Source organism: Microtus oregoni, unplaced genomic scaffold (genome assembly GCF_018167655.1).
Source record: "Microtus oregoni isolate MIOR12 unplaced genomic scaffold, Mior012 000103F_ref0000194, whole genome shotgun sequence".
Taxonomy (NCBI): Eukaryota; Metazoa; Chordata; class Mammalia; order Rodentia; family Cricetidae; genus Microtus; species Microtus oregoni.
In genome coordinates, this window is record NW_024544717.1 from 2,590,170 (window position 1) to 2,612,109 (window position 21,940).

Consider the following 21,940-nt stretch of genomic DNA (forward strand, 5'->3'; position numbering starts at 1 on the left):
TTCCTTTTGTATTTATCTATTTTTAATTATCCTTAATGCATAGGTATGTACACATGAGTACAGGTGTTGTGGGGGCCAGAGGCATCACCTGCCTTCCCCCCAGGATCTAGAGTTACAGGCAGTTGTGAGCCACCTGCCATAAGTGCTGGAAATCAAACTTAGGTCCTGTTAGAGTATGCTGTTTTCCTTTGAGGAGACTCAAGAGAAGAAACTTGCCTCATTTGTCAAAGGCTTAGGAGGTTCAGCTTGAAATGGATGAGACGTTCACATCAGTCATAGCAGCACTACCACAGCCCACAACACATGGGCCGAGCCAAGAAACTCAGGAGCATTGGGAGACCACACTGTCTTAAAGCGGGGTTGATATGACATCGTCTAGACTCACTAAAGAGACGAGCATCTGGGCACATCTGTGAGGGATAGTCACGATGAGGTTCATTGATGTAGGAAGAGCCCTCCTAGCTGGGTGGTACCGTTCCATGGACCTTGATCCTAGATTGCATAAGGAGAAAGTGTAGACTGGACAGATGGCTCAGTGCATAATCGTGCTTGCTCCTCTTGCAAAGGACCTGGGTTTAGTTTCAGAACCCACATAAGATGGTTCACAATCACCTCTCATGGGGTTTAGGGGATCTGATGTTCTTTGGCCTCACCAGGCATTGGCATACATGTGTTACACCTAAACTCATGTAGGCTGCCACACATTAAGAAAAGTGATAAATCTTTTTTAAACGAGATGAGTTATGTTGTCATTGTCACATCCATAATCAATAACTTTCAGAATACCTGAGAGAAAGGTAAAGTTGGAAAAAAAACTTGTGTTTAAACATCAGTTTAAACTTAATTGTATAAAAAAAATACTGTGGTCTGTTTTAGAATTTCAGTCTTCAGTCATACTGATAACCTAAAGATCAGAAAGCCATAGGCTAGGGGTGTTGCTTGGATTGGCTGCATGGGTCCTTTGCTCCACTCTGTGGTGTGGAAAATTGGCTGCTTCAGGAGCATCATTTATTATGTATACAGTCTTCTGCTTGCATGTGTGCCTGCAAGCCTGAAGTGGGCACCAGATCTCATTTACAGATGTTCTGAGCCACCACGCGGTTGCTGGAAATTGAACTCAGGACCCCTGAAAGAGCAGCCAGTGCTCTGAACTGCTGAGCATCTCTCCAGCCCGCTTCAGGAGCATTGTGACCAGGGATCATAGGTTAGAAGAATAGTATTCGTTAGGTGGACAACACACCATCCCTTCATGCAGGTCTGAGGATTCTCAGGACATCTCCTGTGAACAGCATCCCAGAAGAAGAGAAGCAGTATCTGCTGTGGGAACTCCTTCAGCCAATAGCCTTCAAGATATTGGCCCAATTTGAGTGTGGTCTCATGCACTATATATGCAGACAAAAAGCGTGCACGGGCCCCTTGGCTGCTGGATTTGGTTCCAGGTCGCCTCACATGCAGAGGACTGGATTGCTACTCTTCCTTTGAGTTTAACCCCTAGTAAATGAACCTTTATTCTATTCTAGTCTGGGCTAGTGTGGAAATTTTTCATATCGCAACAGTTTGGCACCAACGTGGCCAGAGTCCATACCATTGCCAGGCCCTGGCCAGAGTTATGGGAAAGTTGTGACCCTCGGTGTGGGTGCTGGAAACTGAATCTGATTCCTCATCAAGTGCCGAGCCATCTCTCCAGCCCCAGAATTTACTCTCACTTTTTTAAGCGTTTATTTCTTAGTCTTGGGTGTATGAGTGCAGGTGCCACAGGATGTGTGTGGGGGTCAGAGGACAACCTGCAGGAATCAGTTCTCTCCTCCCACCATGTTAGTTCCAGCGATCAAACTCCAGGACATTGTCCTGCCTGCCAACCCTAGCTCTATTCACCAAGTTTGAAGGAAATTATTTTATTCATTGTCGTGCACTCTTTTCCTTCTATATATAGGCTTTAGTTCTCTTAGATGTCACACCTGACCAGTCAATGGTGGATGAAGGCATGGCTCGGGAGGTCATCAATCGTATCCAGAAGCTTCGCAAGAAGGTCAGTCTCTTTAGGAAGAAGCTGTAGTTTTGGTTTTATGCTGGGTTTGTTTTAGATGTTAAGGGCGGGCAGACAAGGCAGACAGTGTAAGCCATAGTTATCAATTGATGGTAATGCTTCTTTAATCCATAGTCCCTTCTGATTGTACTCTGTGGGAAAGTCAGTCCCCTCCCTCCTTCCCTGCCCACTCCCTGGCTGGGTACCACTCATTTTCTCTGCCCAAGGGCTTTTTTAGCCCATCCATCCTTCTTCAGTTTTCTTGGGCAACCATAGAATTATCTTTCTGAAAGACTGCTCTCTGGCTGCTTCAGAAGGTAACCAAAGATGACAGTGAGTGTCCAAGGCATATAGACATCAGTATGGGAAGGCTGCAAGCTGAGGAGAGGTGACTGGCTTTGTACAGAACGGGGTGACCTTTCCTTGTTAAGAGGTGAGGAAGGTACACACAGCACTCTACCTGGAGGAGAAGGCATCACCAAGCTCCTATTAGGTCTGAGAATCAGAAAGCTCTTAATCATGGAGACAGTGCTGATCAGGATGGCTCCTCCCTAAGCCAAGCCTCATGGAGCTGTGGTTGAGTCTGACAAGGGTGCTCCAGCGTCTTTGCATCCTGTCTTGGTTCAGAGCTTTGCGAGTAGGTTCACCGTCTTTTATCTAGACACTCATGAGGGTCTGATTGTACTGGGAAAAAACACAAGAAAAGCAGGTAAAAGAGCACAGAACAGCAGGTGCTGGTCTTACATATCACCTGGACGAGTGAATGACCTGGGACAGTTCAGCATATGCTTGTTCTCATGCAATACCTTTAGTTTCGTGAACAAAATCTGCTTCTCTTTGAAGTTTTTTTCTATGCTATTTTAGTGCAATCTGGTTCCAACTGACGAAATAACAGTTTATTATAATGCAAAATCTGAAGGAAGATACTTGAATAACGTCATTGAAAGCCACACCGACTTCATATTTGCCACTATCAAAGCTCCCTTGAAACCATATCCAGTTCCTTCATCGGATAATGTCCTTATTCAGGAACAAACACAGGTGAGTTCTGCGTTGTGTGGAAATACTAGTGTTTCACATTGGGTTTTGATTTACATTTATATAATTAAGTCCCAATAAATTCTAGTCCGCTGTCTTACTTTTTCTGTTTTGGTGATAAAATATTCTGACAGAATTTACTTCTAGATCAGATAGACGTCCATCCCGGTGGGGAAGGGCCGGGACAGAATGAGGCAGCTGTTAGCGGTGTATCCATAGTCAGGAAGTAGAGAGCTGCGGCTGCCCAGGCTCAAGTCCCTTCCCACCCTTGTGTCGTACCTTTTGTGCTGAGTCCTCCCACATAAGCCCAATCAGGATGTCCTTAGTGTGCCCAGGTGGTTCCAGATCCTGTGCCTGCAGTGGAGATGGCTGTAGACTGCAGGGCTAAAGTACCGCTCTGGAAGTCCTGGGGAGGGTCTGGGAGGAGGGAAAGGAGGACAGCCGGAGCGGCCTCATGCGGTTCTCATAGGAAAGGCTGCCAGAAAAGTGGCCGTGCTGACCCATTGTGTCTAAACTACAACAGTGGACACTGGGTTCTGATAATTCTCATTAAATAAAAAGACGTGACAGTTGACTTGAAAGTAATTTAACTTGTTGATAGTGTGTTGCTTTTTTTATAGCATTTCCTGTTACAGTCAGTACAATTTTTTGTTTGTTTATTTTTGGTTTTTTTGAGACAGGATTTTTCTGTGTAACTTTGGAGCTGTCCTGGAACTCACTTTGTAGACCAGGCTGGCCTCAAACTCACAGAGATCTGCCTGCCTCTGCCTCTTGAGTCCTTGGATTAAAGGTGTGCTCCACCACCACCCAGCAAGTAATACATTTTTAAAAACATTTTGTTTTTGAGATTAATATAATGACATTATGTCTCCCTTCGCTCTCCCCCTTCCAGGCCCTCCCTTATGCCCCCCTACTCTCTTTTGCGTCATGGCCTCTTTACACACAGTACTTGTAGATGTTATTATGAAAATTGGGCATCAAGACTTGAAAAAATATTGGCCTATAATACAGAAATAGGCCATTTATTTGATTGTTTTTTTCCTTAGTTCTACAAGGAGGATAGATAAGGAGGGGCTGAAGTGTCATTATCTTTTCATGTGACACAGATATATTATTATTCCATTCTGTTTTACATATTGCTAACTTACTGGACTTTTCAAAATGAGCATATATTGTTCTGTAGTTAGGAAACAGGCAAGGTGATTGAGTTATAACTGCAGCTCTTGCCTCTGAAGAGCTTTTTTCTTATGAACCAGTGGCCCCGTGTGTTCCTTCCTGTGGGGCCCAGCACAGCCATGCTGTCCCTCATCATGTGTTCTCTGCTCAGTTGAAAGGGTCGGAACTGGAGCTCACGCTCACCAGAGGATCCTGTGTGCCCGGTCCTGCTTGTGCTTACGTAAACCTTAACATCTGTGCGAATGGCACTGAGCAAGGTAGGTGCAGACGAACCCTGTGCCGTGTCTGACTTAGTGACTTACATACTCTTGAGACAGGGTCTTACCATGTGGCTCAGTCTCGGGCTCACCCTCCTCTCACCTCCCGTCCTGAGCGTTAGGGTTACAAGTGTCTCCACCATTGTTTCCATTTTTTAGTTAATTCTATAGAAATCTTTAAGGCAGCCATAAGAGAACTGGTAAAATGAGATGGCTTTTTCATTTTGTCACCCGGATGAGTCTTTAGATAATAGATAATGGACCTACTTGTAAAAAGGCTCAAACCCCCCTTTGCATAGATTTTCTTCCAAATTTAACATTTTCTTTAAGTTTTACTGCACTAAATGAGACCTTGCTTTTGTGACTTTCTAGGTGGAGTACTGCTTTTGGAGAATCCGAAAGGTGACAATAAATTGAACCTTGTAAAGCTGAAGTGTGTTGTTACCAGCATATTTGGTGTTAAGAATGCGGAGCTGTCAGTCTTCCACGGAGAAACGGGTATGTGGAAAGCAAGAGGCTACTGTCGCTGGCTCGAGGGGCCTGGCCAAGGTCTTCCTTTGGTGTCAGTTTGTGGCTGAGCCATTGTGTTTTCCTCACTCTGAGGCAGTAGAGGTTCTTCAGCAGTGTCTGCTGCCATGTCTCTACTGTGCCCCACTCTATGGTATGGCTGAAACTTTGGACATACAGGAAGCCAAGGCCCTCATTCTCCCTTGTCCCTGTTAGCCAGGAGACAGATCAGGACTCACCCTCCCTGCTGAGTTGTGAGCTTGTCAGACGCTTCCTGGGCCTTACTAAATCCAGACCTGGAATCCACTGTTAATTACAACTCGGGTCAGGGAGGTGGCTCATGGAGTAAAGCCCTGTGATGAGCTGGGTTCCAGTCCCCAGCACCCATCTAAAAAGATGTTTCAGCAGCGCGCCTGAGATCCCACATGTGAGCCAGTAGGATCCCGGGTTCTCAGCTTAATCCAACCAATGATCTCCCTGTCTCAGAGAATAAGGGAGAGGCCAATGAGGTGGCTCAGTGGGTAAAGGAAGGTGCTTGGGATTTTAACAATCAATGAAGTGGAAAGCAATCAAGGGAGACACCTAATGTCAGCCTGCACCCATGCACACACACCAATCAAGGGAGACACCTAATGTCAGCCTGCACACATGCACACACACCAATCAAGGGAGACACCTAATGTCAGCCTGCACACATGCACACACACCAACTCACATCTTTACACAAGCACATACACCACACATACACAGCAGTTTCTGAAACAAATTAGAACTTGTTTGCTAACTATAACTATCATTTTCAAATATAGTTTTTCTTGGTAAATTTTGAGATTCTCGTAGAATGAAAAATTTAAGAGTAGCTGTAATATAAGGAAAATATTGACGGGAAGAAAACAATTTATGTTGAATTTTAAGTTAGGGGGTTTGTGAATTTTTAGTTCAGTGGTACAACATTTACTAGCAAGCACAAGGTCATGGGCTTGGTCCCCAGCAACATCCCACCCCCACCCCCGCACATGCACGAAAGCTAAATGGCAAATGTTTTGCTCCTAGTTTTGCAGCACTCAAACAACCTATTTGTAAGGTTGTATTTGCAGTGCTGGAGGTATAGGGCTTAGTGGTAGAGTGAGTGTCAAGCATGCAGAAGGCCCTGGGTCCCATCTCAACCACTAAAAACAAAACAAAACAAAAAACCATTTCCTGCTGTTTGGTTATCATTAACACCTGGCTTTGCAGGAGAAGAGCTTTATTTGGTGAACAAATGATGGAAAGCCATCTCTGTATGCGGATGGGTGATAGTGGAGTTAGAAGTGAATGCTAGTGGCTTAGGAGAAGGTGAGTGACTCCAGAACGGTTGTTATTTTTAGAAATACAGAACCAGACTGACCTGCTGAGTCTGAGTGGAAGGACACTGTGTGTGACTGCAGGAGCAGCCCCCTCTGCCACCAACAGCCCTAGCACGCTTCTGTGTCAGTATATCAACCTGCAGCTCCTAAATGCGGAGCCACAAGGTATGTGTGTGCATCAACAAGCTGAGTGCGGGACACTAAGGCTCCTTTCCAGGTTCAGATCTCTGATTTAGGCGTAATCTTCCAGTCAACTTGAGCACACGGACAGCAGCCAAGCATGTTTTGCACACCCACCTGTAATCCCAGCACTTAGACTGAGGGAGAAAGACTACAAGTTCAAGGCCAGCTTGCACTACGTAGTGAGACCCTACCTCTCTGTATCAATAAACAGAGTATTAATTCCCATGCTTCTCCAGGGAATACAGTTGTTTTGGTTTTGTTGATTTGATTTTTTGCAGTACATTTATGTAGAAAGACCGTCATTCTTCTGACAGTCAGGAAACAAAACGATCATCTTAGGTAAAATTATATCTACGTGGAACTCGGTTGTCTCCATGCCTGAACTATTGATTTTGCAATGTGATTTTTTGTTTGTTTGTTTGTTTTTGGGTTTTGTTTTGTTTTTTCGGTTTTTTTTAGACAGGGTCTCTCTGCATAGCTTTGGTGCCTGTCCTGGAACTAAATCTTGTAGACCAGGCTGGCCTTGAACTAACAGAGATCCACCTGCCTCTACCTCCCGAGTGCTGGGATTAAAGGCATGTGCCACCAATGACTAGTTCACAGTGTGATCTTATGTTTGTTTTCTAGAAATCTGTCCTGAGGACTTGGACACGGGCCTCGCTGCTGCTTTTCCCCTAACATTTCAGGATCTCAATGTGCTCTTTTTTGTTCTTTTCTGGAATCCTCGTCTCTTCACCTGACTGTGCACTGAAAATCAGTTCCCCGGTGGCTCGCCTCTCTGAACTTTATAGATTGCTTCGTAGCCTATGCCTCCAGCTTAAGCTCCTGTACCCACTTGGGAGCCCTCTGCATTGCCGATTGGTGCTGTCTTCAGTGGCCACCACTGTTGGAACACTAGTTTTCCAGAACTGACCGGCTTTCTTCCTTCTTCTCCAGAGTGTTTGACAGGAACTGTGGGCACTCTCCTGCTTGAAAACCCACTTGGACAGAATGGACTCAGCCACCAAGGGCTTGTGTATGAGGCAGCCAAAGTGTTTGGACTGCGAAGCAGGAGGCTGAAGCTGTTTCTGAATGAGACTCAAACGCAGGGTGAGGCAGCTGTGACTGCAAGGCTTTTCTCCTTCGAAAGGAGACTTTGGTGCCAGTAACTGCTCGTGTTTCGTCTGTGAAAATGTTTTGTATATTTGTCTTGTTTTGTTTAATTTGGAAAATCAACTAGAAATTAGCCATAATATAATTAAAGATAATAATAGTTTAAGTGAGGAGTAGCGGAGTGGCAGAACACTCTCTTAGCATGTGTGAGACTTGAGTTAAATCCCCAGTCCCATGTTATTTCAGTTAAGGGTAGAGATGATAAAAACAGTTCATCTCTCTGGCAGTACCCTAAGAGGGCATACTTCTAGGTAAACTACCGTATTTCCTGACCTTAAATTTAAAACTGCTTTCTTTAGGAATTGAGTCTGATGGGAACTTTCAGCTGACGTTCGTCAGTCTTGTCCCCTCTCTTTTTCAAGCATGCTGCGTGCATCTCCTCCCTGGGCCGCAAACACATGGAGATCTCCATTGTCTTTCTCAAGGCTTCTCACAGACATCTCTCTGCTGCCCAGCATCTTGCTCTTATCAGAATGTCCCTCTGTCCTTGAAGCTGTGTTCAGGATTTTTCAGCTGGTTTGTCTTTCTTACCCTTGCAAGATATTCTTTCAGAGTCTCGCTTCTTTCAGGATTTCTCTTTGTCTGTGATGTTCTGCAGTCCGACTGTGGTATTCTTAAGTTTATAGGTTTTGAGCACAATTTTAAAATTGTGTCCATTATTATCTGTATGATGGAGGGCAACCTGTGCCACCACCACTGCTGATACCAACACAGCCTCAGGCATTTCCTCAAACCACTCTCAGATTCCGTAATTGCAAAAATACTTCACAGACTAACTGAAAAATACTATACTTACAAGTGCTAACCAGAGGAAGAGATGCAAAGGGCGAAGGGGGATAGGACAACAAGTGATGCTTTCCTCGTGGAGGAATAGCCAGTGTTACCTCCTCCAGTCCTTAGTCGTTTGACTAGGCAGTGTAACCACCCAGGGAAGCTTGGTGGAACTTGGTGTCCAGAGTGTTGTTGCGGTTTAATATGTAGACAATCCATGGCCTGCGTGGTTGGTCTTTGTCTCACAAGTTAACCAACCAGCTCACACACTTGACAGCTAAGTTCTCCTCATGTGGCCACCTGCCCTGAGTCATCTTGCTGAAAGCTAATACGTAATCAGAGCTCCCTGTCTGCAACAAAGATACCCCTGTCGGGAAATGCCAGGACAGAGGCTTAGGATGGGACCAGGGATAGACTATTGACAATGTTTTTAGGTGTTCGCCCAACAGAGTATTGACTTTTCGGGAATTTCTCTTCTAGAAATTACAGAAGATATCCCAATGAAGACTCTGAACATGAAGACTGTGTACGTGTCTGTCCTGCCAACAACTGCAGATGGCTAATGGTGATCCGTGTAGCCTCAGTCAACCCTGCCCTGACTTCTGCCCATCTCCTTACACGTACACACACATGGGCTCAGCGAAGGTGTTTTCTGTGGCCACATGTCTGATATGCTGCTTTGAACCAACAGTTCAGATAGGATTGACTGACCTGAGACCTTACATAATGTTCACATATAACCTTAAACACCTATGCAGTCATGTTGGGGGAGGGTCCTAATGTTACCTCAGCGCCACAAAGCTTATTTCTATACTTGAGTTCTTTAGTACAGAAGGCAGAAGTGGTTTAGATGGCATAGTACATATATATGTATATCATTTTATGGCCTTGTGAAACTGATTTGAGACCTTGTGAAGAAATGGACATGTTATATATTTCTGCTACCTGGATTTTCCTGGGTGATTTGATGAGATATTTTAAGTTTGATTAAATCAAAACAGTAAACACTCTCTTACTGTATTGGAAGTAATTTATTCTCTCATAGTTTAACGAAACTAGAAATGTCCTGACAGAATTTCTCTGCATAGCCCTGGCTGTCCTGGAACCCTCTCTGTAGACCAGGCTGGCCTTGAACTCACAGATATCAAGAGGCCTGCCGGAAAACAAAATAACAAAAGATTGCAAGACACATAGTGAAGCAGGAAAATATAAACCAAGGTGGTGGTGGCTATCTAAATAGGCTGGGAGGATGGCTCAGCTGGTAAAGCACTTGCCTAGCAAACGCAAGGACATGAGTTTGATCCCCAAACCACCACTAAAAGCCTAGCATGGCCAGGTGTATTAAGTAGCACACAAGTCTTTAATCCCAGCACTAAGGACGCAGAAGTAGGAGGATGGGTGTGAGTTTGTGGGCAGCCCGGGCTACACAGTGAGACCGTGCCTCAAAAGACAAAACAGGTGTAAGTGATGTGTGATTTATTCCTTGGGCAGACTTGTGTCTAATTTTCAGTCATTCAGTCTAGCCTATTCGGTGAACCTCCGGGCTGATGACAACCATGGCTTTTCGGGGGGAGAAAAATTTCTGTTGGTTATTTTTAACTGCATAAGTGTGGGCATGTGCACAGGACCCATAGGGGCAGAACCATCTCTCCAGCCCCAGAAACCTTTCTTCAAAAACAATGAAAGATGGCTCGATGGTTAAGAATACTGCCTGCTCTTCCAGAAGGACGAGGTTCAATTCTCAGCATCCACATGGCAGCTCATAGTTAGTTATCTGTAACAATTTTCAAGGGACCAAATGCCCTCTTCTGACCTCTATAGGTACCAGATATGTGCACAGTACACAGACATAAATACAGGTAAAATACCCATACACATAAAAACAAAATGTTTAAAAAAGACAACAAATAACTGGGTAGGCCTGTGTGACACAGCCCCCAGTAGATACCTGTGGTCACACACCGTAAGTTCTAGTCGGGCTCCTGCTCTAGTCAGCAAGGGAGACAGACTACCCCACCCCTCCATGCCCCATCCCTGCTGGAGACTGTAGTGGGGCAGAATGATGCTGACCTTCCCCACCCCATCACCACAAGACAGAAACCACTGTACTGAAAGGCATGAGCATGAACTAGGAAGCAGCTCCCATCTGGGAAGGAGCCATTAGCAACAAAAGACGAGCTTCAGTAGGAAGAAGATTGGCTTTGTAGGAAAAAAGCCAATGTTTATTACCAGGAGAGCACTGGGGGAGCCAATGGTTGTGTGATGAGATGGCTGCTGGGAGACTTACTGGTGGGCAAAGGCCAAAGTGGCCCGAGGCACCTGCTCCTTGGCCTATGCTGGTAAGGTCTATTTGGGGTGACCAGCTCCCTGGGTAGGAACACATGACTGCTCCTTGTCTCCAGTTCCCCTGTGTGTGACCAGATAGTTGTTCTTGAAGCTGTTGCGGTGGCCATAACCCATTCCTTTCTTTGTTCTTTGATGTGGGCCACAAGCTCTATGGATAACACCCAACTGTTGTTTGGTTCCGGTTTCCCTGTGTAAGGATGGATGGTTGTGCCCCTTGCGCCTCCTAGATGGACGATGGCCCATTTCGCTTTTCACTTTAATTTGATATGGGTCATGGGCTGTTTTGATGGCCATGCCTGGCTGTTGCTTGTCTCCAGTTCTGTACGGGAATGGTTGGGTCTTCCCCTTGAGGATGGGGAGTGGGTCGAAGCCCATTTCCCTCTTCACTGTGTTCTGATGCTGATTACAGGCTTTCTGGGCATCACTCCACTGTTGCTTGTTTCCTTTTCCCCTGTGTGTGAATGAATGGTTGTGGCCTTTGGGACTGGTGTGGGGACCACGACTCATTCTTCTCACTGGTCGGCTTTTCCTTGTGGCATAGAGATCCTCAGAAGAGTGGGAAGAGACACCCAGTTGAGATGTCATGGGTTCCACTCTATACCACTGTATCTTTGATTGGTCCTCTAGATCAAGGCCCAGCCTGTCCACCAGGATCTGGACCACAACATCCATGAGAGATTGTGCTTCAGCTGCCATATTGTAGATGAGCTTCTCACTTATGGCTACCTCCTGAGTCTGTATAGGAGATGGTGGGGGGCTTTCATTCTTCAGAGAACCCCCCTGCTCCTTGTCTTTGGTGCCGAGATTGAGATATTGCAGAATATTCCTTACTATTTTCTTCAGAAAGCTTCCTTCAGAAGCCTGCTCCTTTCCTGGGACATCAAAGGAAGGCCGATGCTCAGTGATGTCTGTATCCTCGAGTTGAGTGAGGCCCAAGGCTTGGGAGAGCCCCATTCTCCCCAACTTTTCTCCCTGGCTTTTGGCTCTAGATCTTATAACATCCTTCCTCTCTTCACTGGAATGAAATATTTTGTGACTACTTGCTGGAATCTTATCCTTGGAGACCCTGAGTTTCTGAGTCTCCTGGCTGTGATCTTTCCTCAGGAACAGATCACCTAGGCCCTGAGAAGTCTTGGGATTTTTGGATCTATTCTGGAAGCTGGGCAGTGAGTGCCCTGAAGACGAGCTGACTGTGAAGGGGCACACAGCACTTTGACAGTCTAGAAGAAGCCCCGTAGGCCATGGCTGTGGCTGCTTGTTTGATTTGAAGTCAATCTCATTAAGCATCTGTGATTGTAGAGCTGGACCTCTTGAGTGCTGTGGACTTGGTTGGAAATAGCCTGGGTTTCTATTGGCTGCTACAAATTTAAATTCTCTGGGATTGGTATTGATGTTTTGGCCATTGGGAATCTTCCTGGACCCACGGGTCACTTTCCATGGAGGATGTGTCTCTTTTTTCACCTCGGCTATTCTGCTGGTCTGTTTGGCCACTACAGGTGGGGCTCTTACTTCAGGATCAACCATCTTCCCACTCACACAGGAATGTCTTATGGTCACATTCTTAAACATCTTCCGTGGTTCATGCCTGTCAATTCTTAGGCTGGTCCTTGGTTGTAGGCTGCCTCTTCCAGTCCCTCGGACAGTCCTGCTCTGCTGGGTCTTTGCCAGCAGGCAGTAAGCATGGGCTCGAGTGCTTAGGTTGTTGTACTTTGTAGCTGGATGGGCCTTGGAGGGTCCATGGCTGGCAGCAGATGGAGTGGCTCTTTGCATCACTGGAACCTCTGAAGACGAGTGTGCAAATAGAAGACTCTGTAGGCTGGCAGCTGATAGAATTTCTACCCTTGTCCCTCCTGGGTCTTGGTGATGCAATTTCTCCAGGATCATGGCAGCCTTGGGACAGTACTCTGACTTAGAAACAGAGGTGGGTGAGGAGGGATACACAGGCTGAAGAAGGGATGAGGCTGGAATCCCTGGCGTGGTGAGATTCCCTGGCTCAATAATCTGTAGATACGGTCTCCTACGTTTCATAGGAAGCTGCATGATGTTTGATTCCAGCTTCATTTGAATCTTTGGGTCGAGGAAGGAAAGGTCCTGGGCGGTGTTCACATAGGACTGCTGATCTGTCCTCAGTGCAGGCTTTCTGGGTTCCAGGCCTTCCCCAGGGCTGCTGCTTGATGTGCAAGGCAAGTCATTGGCCCTTAAACCGGGGCCCTTCTTGATGGGGTCATGTATGTTACATATTGCTGGCTTCTTTAAGGGCATCGCCGAGGGCACAGACCCCATCATCTGGCTCAGCTTGCAGCTTTTGGAGTCGAGGATGGAGGGCTGGGCAGGCTTTGGGAGTCCAGGCTTGTTCTTGGGCTGGCAAGGACTGTTGGCTGGGAAATGTACCCACAGCTGTGTCAGTTCCAGGGATGAGAGGATCCTGAAGTAGGAGCCTTGGTTTTCCCTCATCTCAGTCACCTTGTCTTCACTCTGTGACCCCTCATGGTGCTGGAGGAACTGACAATGCTCAGGAAGGATGGAGGCTGACCTGACAGCTTCGGCAGGCAGGGTACCCCCTAGGGAGTTGTGAGTGGGCCAGCTAATGCCTGCTTGCTGATTTTGTACATTAGCGTCTATGGTGTCTTCCAACTCCAGACCCTGCTGCCAGGACTGGTTTTCAGTCAGGAGGGACACCGATGCCTTCACCCCAGTGTTAGGGCATGTTGTTCCATAGAGACTGCTCTTGGGTGAAGAGGGTGTTTGGTTTGGTGTAGAGCTTGGGAGGTTGCCCAGTGTCTGGACCTGTGTCACACCTACCAAACTGGATGTTACAAGTTGATGGGGCACTGGCTGGGTCTGGGAAATCTGTGGAAGTCCTTGAGCCATGGGTAGAGTTGGGAAAGGGCCATATGTATTACATAATGATGAAGTTCTAGTTGCTGTAGAGGAAGAGCTCCTGGAGACCCAGGCAGAAGCCACCACTGACTCAGAGAGCATGGAGGACATGCCCCAGAAAACCCGGCTAAAACTCTGCTGTATAAGATTCTCCAAGATCTTGAGGTAAGACAACAGCTGAGAGAGGGGAAGCTGATCCGGTTTCTTACCAGTGGTCCAAGGTGGGAATGACATGGAGTCCAATAAAGGATCCTTGATGGGGCTGCAGAAAACAGGAAGCAAAAGTATCAGCTCCAAGCATCAGATGCTAATCAGTCTGTATAAATATGACACTGTAGCCCATAGTCATTCCACTGCCTCCACATCCCAAATCCCTTATGGTCACATCCAACAGGGCTGTATTCCAATCCCACCCTGCATAGTATCTCCTGTATGAAAAACCCCAGAACCTGAACTTGCATCCTGGTTGGTATAAATTAATTCACAAGAGGTAGATTTCTTACATTTCCACAGGTCGTGATGTGTTCTGGGTCTCTTCCACATTCTTTCTGCCATCTCTGCCACCTGGAAGTGGTTATACAGGATGACGGAGAGGACCGAGATCTCACAGGAGAGTGCGGCACCCCTCTTAGAGACCTCCCATGCTAGGACTCTACTGCCCCACCTCCAGAGTCCAAGCACAGAGAGCACTGAGAATGAGCAAGTGGCATGGAGGGACCACATCTCTTCATTTACACTTTCCTTGTTCCTCCTCCCCCTGCCATTCCCCATATGACACTGTGAGGACCCAGATCAGTCATCTGAAAGAGGAGTGGGCCTGAGGGAATTGCAGCTACCTGCTCTCAGGCGGACCTGAGAGTCCCGCCTACAGGGACACAGCATCACAGCTGCCTTGAACCACACCCCTCACCCCGGCCCATGGGCAGCACCCACTCCAGGCCAAGCTTTTTTCTTTCATAGGACCTGGGGAGTTTCCCTGATTCTGATTTCCTTCCCAGAAGCCTCCTCTTCTCAGTGCTCTGCATCCTGTATCTCAAAAGCGTGGCTCTCATCATGGTCTCATCAGTGAGGACAGGGCAGAAGGAATTGCCTCTCCAGAGGGAAACAGACGCCTACCTTTTGCAGAGACATTTTTCTTCCTTGTCCTGCTCTGCCCCCTCCTCACCACCTGACAGTGAGAAAGGACAGAAATGAGCTGGGCCCATTCTTCCTCTCTCTGGTGGACAAGCTGCCTGCCTCCTGTGCTGGTGGAGAACACAAAATCCACATTCCCGGAGAGCTTTCTCTCATCCATCCTTGACTCAGTTGTTCTATGCATAAACACATTTCCCCTTGGCGTTGTTGGAAAACACAAGAAGGGGCTGTCTATGCCACTCTTACATGGATGTCCTCAGTCAGTGTTCCTCAGATAGGATCCTACCCAAGGGTTAGCTCTGCTGCTGCCTCTGGGCTGTTGGGTAAGGTCACTTCCTCAGACCTGAGGTGACTTAAACTCTGGTCTGAGGCCCTTGGTCTCACCACCCCCTTCACATCAGCTCAACACACACAAAACATGGGCTTGAACAGAGGACAGATGACTTCTTTCTCGGAGCCTGTGCTATCCCTAAGGTCCCCTCCATCTCAGAAATGCAGTCTGCCCACGGAGCCAGTCTTCCTTAGTGGCCTCTCAGCCACACCAATCAGCTGGTCTGAGAGCTTCAGGCACACACCTCAAGCCTCCCCCCCCCCCACCCTGTGCCCTACTTTCCAGCCCCTGCAGATGAGGTGCTGCTGTTTCTGGAGAGTTCCTCTCAGCTGTCTCTCTGCTTGACTAGGAAAAGGGGAAGTAACAGTAGTGAGCAACAGACTGAACACACTCCATTGTGTTTCAACCAAGGCTTTCCTCACCTTTGGGGGGTTCTTTCTGCTCCCAGGTGGTGGTGATGCTGAGTACTTCTTCAGGAAGGGGATCAGTAGCAAGAAGAGCCCTGCTCCACACATAACACCAAAGATCATGTCCTTGGCCATGACAATGGAGCTGAGGCTCATCCAGTAGTCACTAATGCTGCTCAGCTGAAAGAGAGAATTCTCCATCTTCTAATTTGCCCTGCTGTCCTCAAGCCACTGAGTCCTGGGAGTCCAGCAGGAGGCTTGTCAGGCCATCTCATCACACAGCTGTGGCCTCCTCATCACAAAGGGCTCCTGGCAGGAGGGAGGGAGCCACAGCCCCTCCCCAGCCTCAAGCCCAGCAGACCCTCCTGCCTCCTGGTTTCCCTGCTCCCTCCTTCCAAGTCCTCCTGCTGGAACAGTCTGAGACAGACCTTCCTCCACGTTTTGTTTCTTGCCCCCTCATGCCCAGAATTTCTCTGTCTCCTGGAAGATGCCTTCTTTAATCCATCAGGTTCATAGTTTTTGACAGATTGGGCTTCTCTGTGGAACTTGAGTTGTATCTTAAGGATTGTTGCTTTCAGGATGTCTTCTGTCTGAAGATCCTCATCTGTTCTTTATGCAGTCATATCTTGCTTCAACTCATTTATTTAGGTTTCTCAATTTACAACAAAATATAATTTTAGTTTTTCTTCAGCAATAGAATATTGAGGAAAACTGAAGTCTGGGCTCAATCATAAGAATGCATGTGAATAAGTATCGTGAAACATCATGAAAATTTGAATGTTTAGTGTTTGCTTCTTTTCTTTATAGGTTATTTTTTAATTATCAAATTTTAATATAATTCACTATTGCATTTTTTGCTAATTGTCCCGCTGTAGTAAGTAGTGCCACATTCATCATGGATGCGTGGGCATCTTCTTGGCAGGATATGGACAGCCTCCTTTGAGTCCGTGCTCAGGAATGATAGACCTGGGACTATGACAGTTCTGTTTTTTAGGAACCGCTATCCTGGTTTCCACCATGCTGTTGTAGTTTACAAGCCTTATATCAGTTGCTGAGAGTTCTTTCCCTACATCTTTGCCAGAAGTTTCGTTTTCATTGTCTTGATGTCAGCCATTATGGTTTAGATGAGACAGAATGTCAAAGTGGCCTTAACTTGAATTTCCTGAAGGCTAACGATGTTGAAATCTTTGCAAAATATGTATTCACCTCTCTGTGTTTCCTTTTGAAAACCGTTCAATGCATTAGTCCACATTTTGACAAGCTGGTTTTGGATGTTTAATATTTGCAATTCTTAGTGTGTTTTATATCTTAAGGGCACCACCCTCCCAAGTGTGACAAGCACTGTTCTCCCATGCTCTGGGCTATCTGTTCCTTCTAATGACAGCAGCTTTTGCTGCACAGAGCCTTTTAATTTTGTGTATTCTTATTTGTCAGTTTGTGGGGCTCTTTTCTGTGCCATTGGTGTACATTCAGACAGTTCTTGCCTATGCCCACGTATGAAGTGCTTGCCCTTTCTCTTCCCATAGCAGCTTCAGTGTTTCAATTCAGGTCTTGTTTTCTGAGCAGCTTGCTCATGGGACAAGAGTAGGAGAGTCTGTGTCCATTGGCGACAACAAAGCGTGGCTCTTGTTTCTACTTTAATGAAGCCAAGTATGTTTGGTGTCTCCCATGGCCCGATACTCAGCAGATCCTTTATTTGGGATGGATGGGTGTGTAGCTGGACCTGACACATGTGAAGTGCGTGCGTGTGTGTGTGTGTGTGTGTGTGTGTGTGTGTGTGTATGGGTATGCATGTGTGTGAGATAAGTATCAGGATACCCTGTGGATGCCCTACTACTGCTGCCCTGTATACATTGCCATACCTCTACCAGGCTCCACTGGACACAGGATATAGCTCATGGCCCGTGGCTGAGTGGGCAGAGATGTGTTGGCTTCATGGGGCATTTTCTTAGTAGCACATTTTGACCTCGGGGAGCTTGGGAGCCCAGTACCCATGCCCACCTCCACCCTAGGGCCTGGGGGTTGACAGCAGGGTCGTCAGGCATTTGTGAGACACACATAGCAGCAGGCTTCTACATTTGATCAAGAGCAGGGATGCTTAAACTTTGTCCATTTATGTCCCCCTTTCAACCCAGAATCTTTCACGTCACCAAGGTACATCTGTGTATATAAGTACATGGATGAACTGTTTACTGGCAATAAGCCATACATCAAAACCTCCCACCTTTTGTATGTATTAAATAGTATACATACTGCCATGTATTAAGGTGAAAGAAAAACTAATGAGACAGATGTTTACTTGACATAGTCTACAATCATCTGGAAAGGCATTGGTCTGCTCTGTGGGGCGCTATCTGAAGTCAGTTGAGGTTCAGTCCACTTTGGAGAGCACCATTCTCTAGGCAGTCAGGAACTGGGCATGTAAGGGGCTCCTCTCTGCTCCTGAATATGGACAAGATGTGAATAGCTGTTTGAGGTTCCTGCAGCAACTTCCCAGCAGTGACTGACTGTAACCTGGAATTGTAAACTGAAACAAACCCTTCTCTGTTGTAATTTTGTTGTTGTTGTTGTTGGGGAATTTTATCACAGCAACAGAAATGAATCTAGAACAGTGTGTGTATTAATTTTTATATTAAAACTTAGACCATGGTTGAAGTGATGCTGCAGGATGTAGAGCCTGTTCCACGTTGTGACAGTTTGAATGAAAACGGGCCCCATAGGCTCTGCTTGGTAGGGATTAGGAGGTGTGTGTGGTCTTCTTTGAGTAGGAGGGGCCTTCTTGGAGGAAGTGTGTCCCCTGAGAGTGGGCTTTGGGGTTTTAAATGCTCAAGCCTTGCCCGGTATCCCTCTCTTCCTGCTGCCTGCTGATCGGGGTGCAGAACTCTCAGTTTCCTCTCCAGCACCACAGGTTCTGGCTGTGTGCTGCTTCCCACCGTGGAGATAATGAACTAAACCTCTGAACTGTAAACCAGCTCCAGTGAAATGTTTTATAAGCGCTGCCAGTGTCATGGTGTCTCCTCACAGCTAGAAAACCCTAAGTAAGACACGTTTTTCAGAGTTGACTGATAGGTTGGTTTTTAATAATTGTCAGTTTTGAGGTATCAGGTGACTGATGTGTTCTGTGTGAATTGAGTATGGCTCACAAACCCAGTGCAGTGTTTCATAATCAAGCTTAAGGGACTGAATTAGTGAAACTGTCTCTGGTCTCTTTAGTAAGGTTAGTTTCAGTCATAAAATTATCTGTGCTGGGAACATTCTCAAAGAGTCATTTTCTGTCCTATTATTTATGGTGATATGCAACAGGTGTTTCTTTATATTGCCAGATCTCTAATAATGATACAGAGACATTTTGGTTTAAAAAATATTTAATTTTACATACAAGCCCTAGTTACCCCTCCCTCCCCCGACCCCTCACTTCCCTCCATCCAACCTCTTATCCACTCCTCAGAGAAGGTAAGGCCTCCCTTGGGGAGTCGACAAAATCTGGTATACCAAGTTGAAACAGGACCAAGCTCCCCCACATACCCCATATCAAGGTTGAGCAGGGTATCCCACCATAGGACACGGGCTTCAAAAAGTCATTTCATGCACCCAGGATAAGTCCTGGTTCCATTGCTAGCCCCACCCTCCCCACACAGGTCAAGCCACATAACTGCCACTCACATTCATATGTACAAACCACATAGTTCGGTCCCATGCAGGATCCCCAGCTGTCAGTCCGTAGTTGGTGAGCTCCCACCAGCTTGGGTCAGCTGTGACAAAGAGAAACTTTTTATTTATGTATGTATGTATTTATTTATTTATTTAATTAATTAATTTTATTTTCAGGGTTTTTTTTTTTTTTTTGAGACAGGGTTCAGCTCTGGCTATCCTGGAAACTGGCTTTGTAGACCAGGCTGGCCTCGAACCCTTGAAGTTTTGTTTGAATATGTGGCCCCGGTGTTTGCACTTGTCCGTGAATATTCACTCAGTAGAGGTCTGCATCTGTATGTATTTGAGTTCTTGGGGCTTATGACTGTGTTTTCTGGTAGAAGTGGGAGCTTCTTTGTATTTAGAAGTGGCGACGCTGTGTCAGTTGTACATCCAGGAACTGTGGAACATAGTTATTTCAGGACTGAGACTTCATATGGATTTGTTTCAGGGTAGTACATGAGAAAATTAGCAGACACTTAGTGGTTTTGCAGTTTGTGTCTACTGTTTCTGTTGTGTGCACATATGAAACATGTTATACATGTTTGTAAGAGACATCTGTGGCTTTTTTATATATACCTGTAGCAGGGGCATCTGAGTACTCAGGGTAACTACGGGTTTTAACTGTAAATGGTAGTGACAGGAGTCTGTGTACTGAGGCTAGAGGTAACGATCACATGTATGTGTTCATGTACTAGGAGGTATGCATGCTCTGGAAACATGTCCTGTGCTTGGCGTTTGGAGCCCCTTACAAAGGGAGCAGGTGGATTGTGTGCCATTCTTATGTGAAATAACGTAGGTGTACAGGATCTGGCTTTGGTAGCAGATAGCGACATTTCTTCCAAGTTCTGTGTTCAATGACATCAGGTTAGTAGGTTTATATTGGTCATGCTGGTATTGTTAGGTTATGGAAAAAGCAAGTCTTTCTCCTTCCTTTCCCTTCCCTTCCCTGTAGGATAGTGTAACATTCACTGACACACATGGGCGTGTGTGTGTATGTATTCACGTTTATGATATATATGGCCAGATGTTTTTGTGGAGAACATTCAAGCATCGATATTTTACATGTATTAGAGGCCTATGTGAATAGGCCTTCAAGACGTTGGTATTCTCTGCTGTCTCATTGCTGTTTACTGGGTAAGTTAATTTTTAGTGCCTGAGAATTCTCTTAAATGTTCACTTTGAGATCTTTTTCAGAGATGCTTGTCTTTTTAGCATTTACATGTTCACTTTGATCTTAGACCTCTGTGTTATACACATAGTAAGTTTTTTTCAGACACGTGTGAAGGAAGAGTCATAGATTAATGGAGCTTCTACTGAAATTTGAGAATTTTTACAGTATGCCATTTTATCTTTGATACATGCAATTTTTTATTTGGCTGTTTTAGTCAGGCCTCTGTAGAGGAACAGAAGTTATCAAATGTTATTAAAGATAATTTAGTAGATTGGTTTATGTCAGCAATAGCCAACTGGATGATATCCTGATATTTTCTGAAACAGAGAGAAAACCCTTGGAACATACAGCTCTAAATGGGATGTCTCTACCAAATCCCTCCCCCTCAGAGCATAGGGAACCCCGCAGAAGAGGAGGTGTAAAGCGCTTAAGAGTCAGAGAGGACACTAGGAGAACAAGGCCCTCTGATAACTGAGCAAGGCTCATTATAAACTCACAGACTGAAGCAGCCAACACAGAGCCCACATGGGTCTGCATTAGGTCCTCTGTGTTACAGCTTTCTGCTTAGTGTTTTTATGGGACTCCTGAGTGTGTGAACAAGTGGGTCTCTGTTCTTGTGCCTGCTCTTGGGGCTCTTTTCCTTCTGTTGTGTTGCCTTGTCCAGCTTAGAGGTGATGGGTTTTGTTTTATATCTTATTTTGTCATGTTTGGTTGTTATATCTTAGAATAGAACAGATCTTTTCTGAAGAGATCCAGATGGGAGGGAAGGTGGGGAGTGTTAATCCCCAGATTCTCAAGAGAAAAACCAGTCCCACAGTTTTCAGCTAAACGTGAAGCAAGCTTTAATTAAATACTGACCAGGATGGATGCTGGAAGAGTTCAGTCTGGGATCCCAGCAAAATGATTCACATTTTGCAGGGGCTTAAAAGGGCAAACCCCAGAAATTATTGCATTTCCCATCAGGTCTAATCAGGGGCAAGTATAGACATATTTCCTGCCTATATACCTCCCACCTATGGGGTAGTTGGGTCAAACAAACTTGTTGAGGGGAGTGAAAACACGTGATTTGTATTTCCCAGGAACTACAACTCCCAGCATTCCAGGAAGTTACCTTGTCCTTGGGCAGGTGGGGCTTATGGAAGAAATAGAGGGAGGGGAAACTGTAACAGGACGTAATGTACTAATGTATGAGAGAAGAATTTATTTTCAATTGGGAGTGGGGTGGGGAGGGAAGAAAGAAGAAAGACAGGAGCATGAACTAGCAAGCAGCTCCTATCTGGGAAGGAACCATGAGCAACAGAGGATGAGCTTCACCAGGAAGATTTTCTTTGCAAGAAAAAACCAAAACGTTTATTACCAGGAAAGCATGGGGGAAACAATGGCCAGGAGATGAGATAGCTTTTGGAAGATTTACTGGTGAGCAAAGGCCAAGGCAGCCTGAGGCACCTGCTCCTTGGGGTGACCAGCTCCCAGGGCAGCAATGCCTGACAGCCTTTACTCTCCAGTTTCTCTGTATGTAAAT

At 46.0% G+C, this 21,940-nt stretch overlaps 1 protein-coding gene across 2 annotated transcripts in view; it reads left to right on the top strand.

Moving 5' to 3' along the window:
• Positions 1 to 9,466, top strand: part of LOC121443250 (isoleucine--tRNA ligase, cytoplasmic) — a 56,625-nt gene extending 47,159 nt beyond the window's left edge. Inside the window, exons 28-34 of one of the 2 annotated variants that reach the window (XM_041644935.1) lie at positions 1,934 to 2,029; positions 2,891 to 3,067; positions 4,392 to 4,497; positions 4,870 to 4,995; positions 6,372 to 6,515; positions 7,470 to 7,622; positions 8,937 to 9,466. In XM_041644935.1, coding sequence (XP_041500869.1) covers positions 1,934 to 2,029; positions 2,891 to 3,067; positions 4,392 to 4,497; positions 4,870 to 4,995; positions 6,372 to 6,515; positions 7,470 to 7,622; positions 8,937 to 9,019 — 885 coding nt within the window. In that variant the 3' untranslated portion in view covers positions 9,020 to 9,466. The remainder of the gene's footprint in view (positions 1 to 1,933; positions 2,030 to 2,890; positions 3,068 to 4,391; positions 4,498 to 4,869; positions 4,996 to 6,371; positions 6,516 to 7,469; positions 7,623 to 8,936) is intronic. The other variant, XM_041644936.1, reaches the window with a different exon arrangement.
• The last annotated feature ends 12,474 nt before the right edge of the window (positions 9,467 to 21,940 follow it).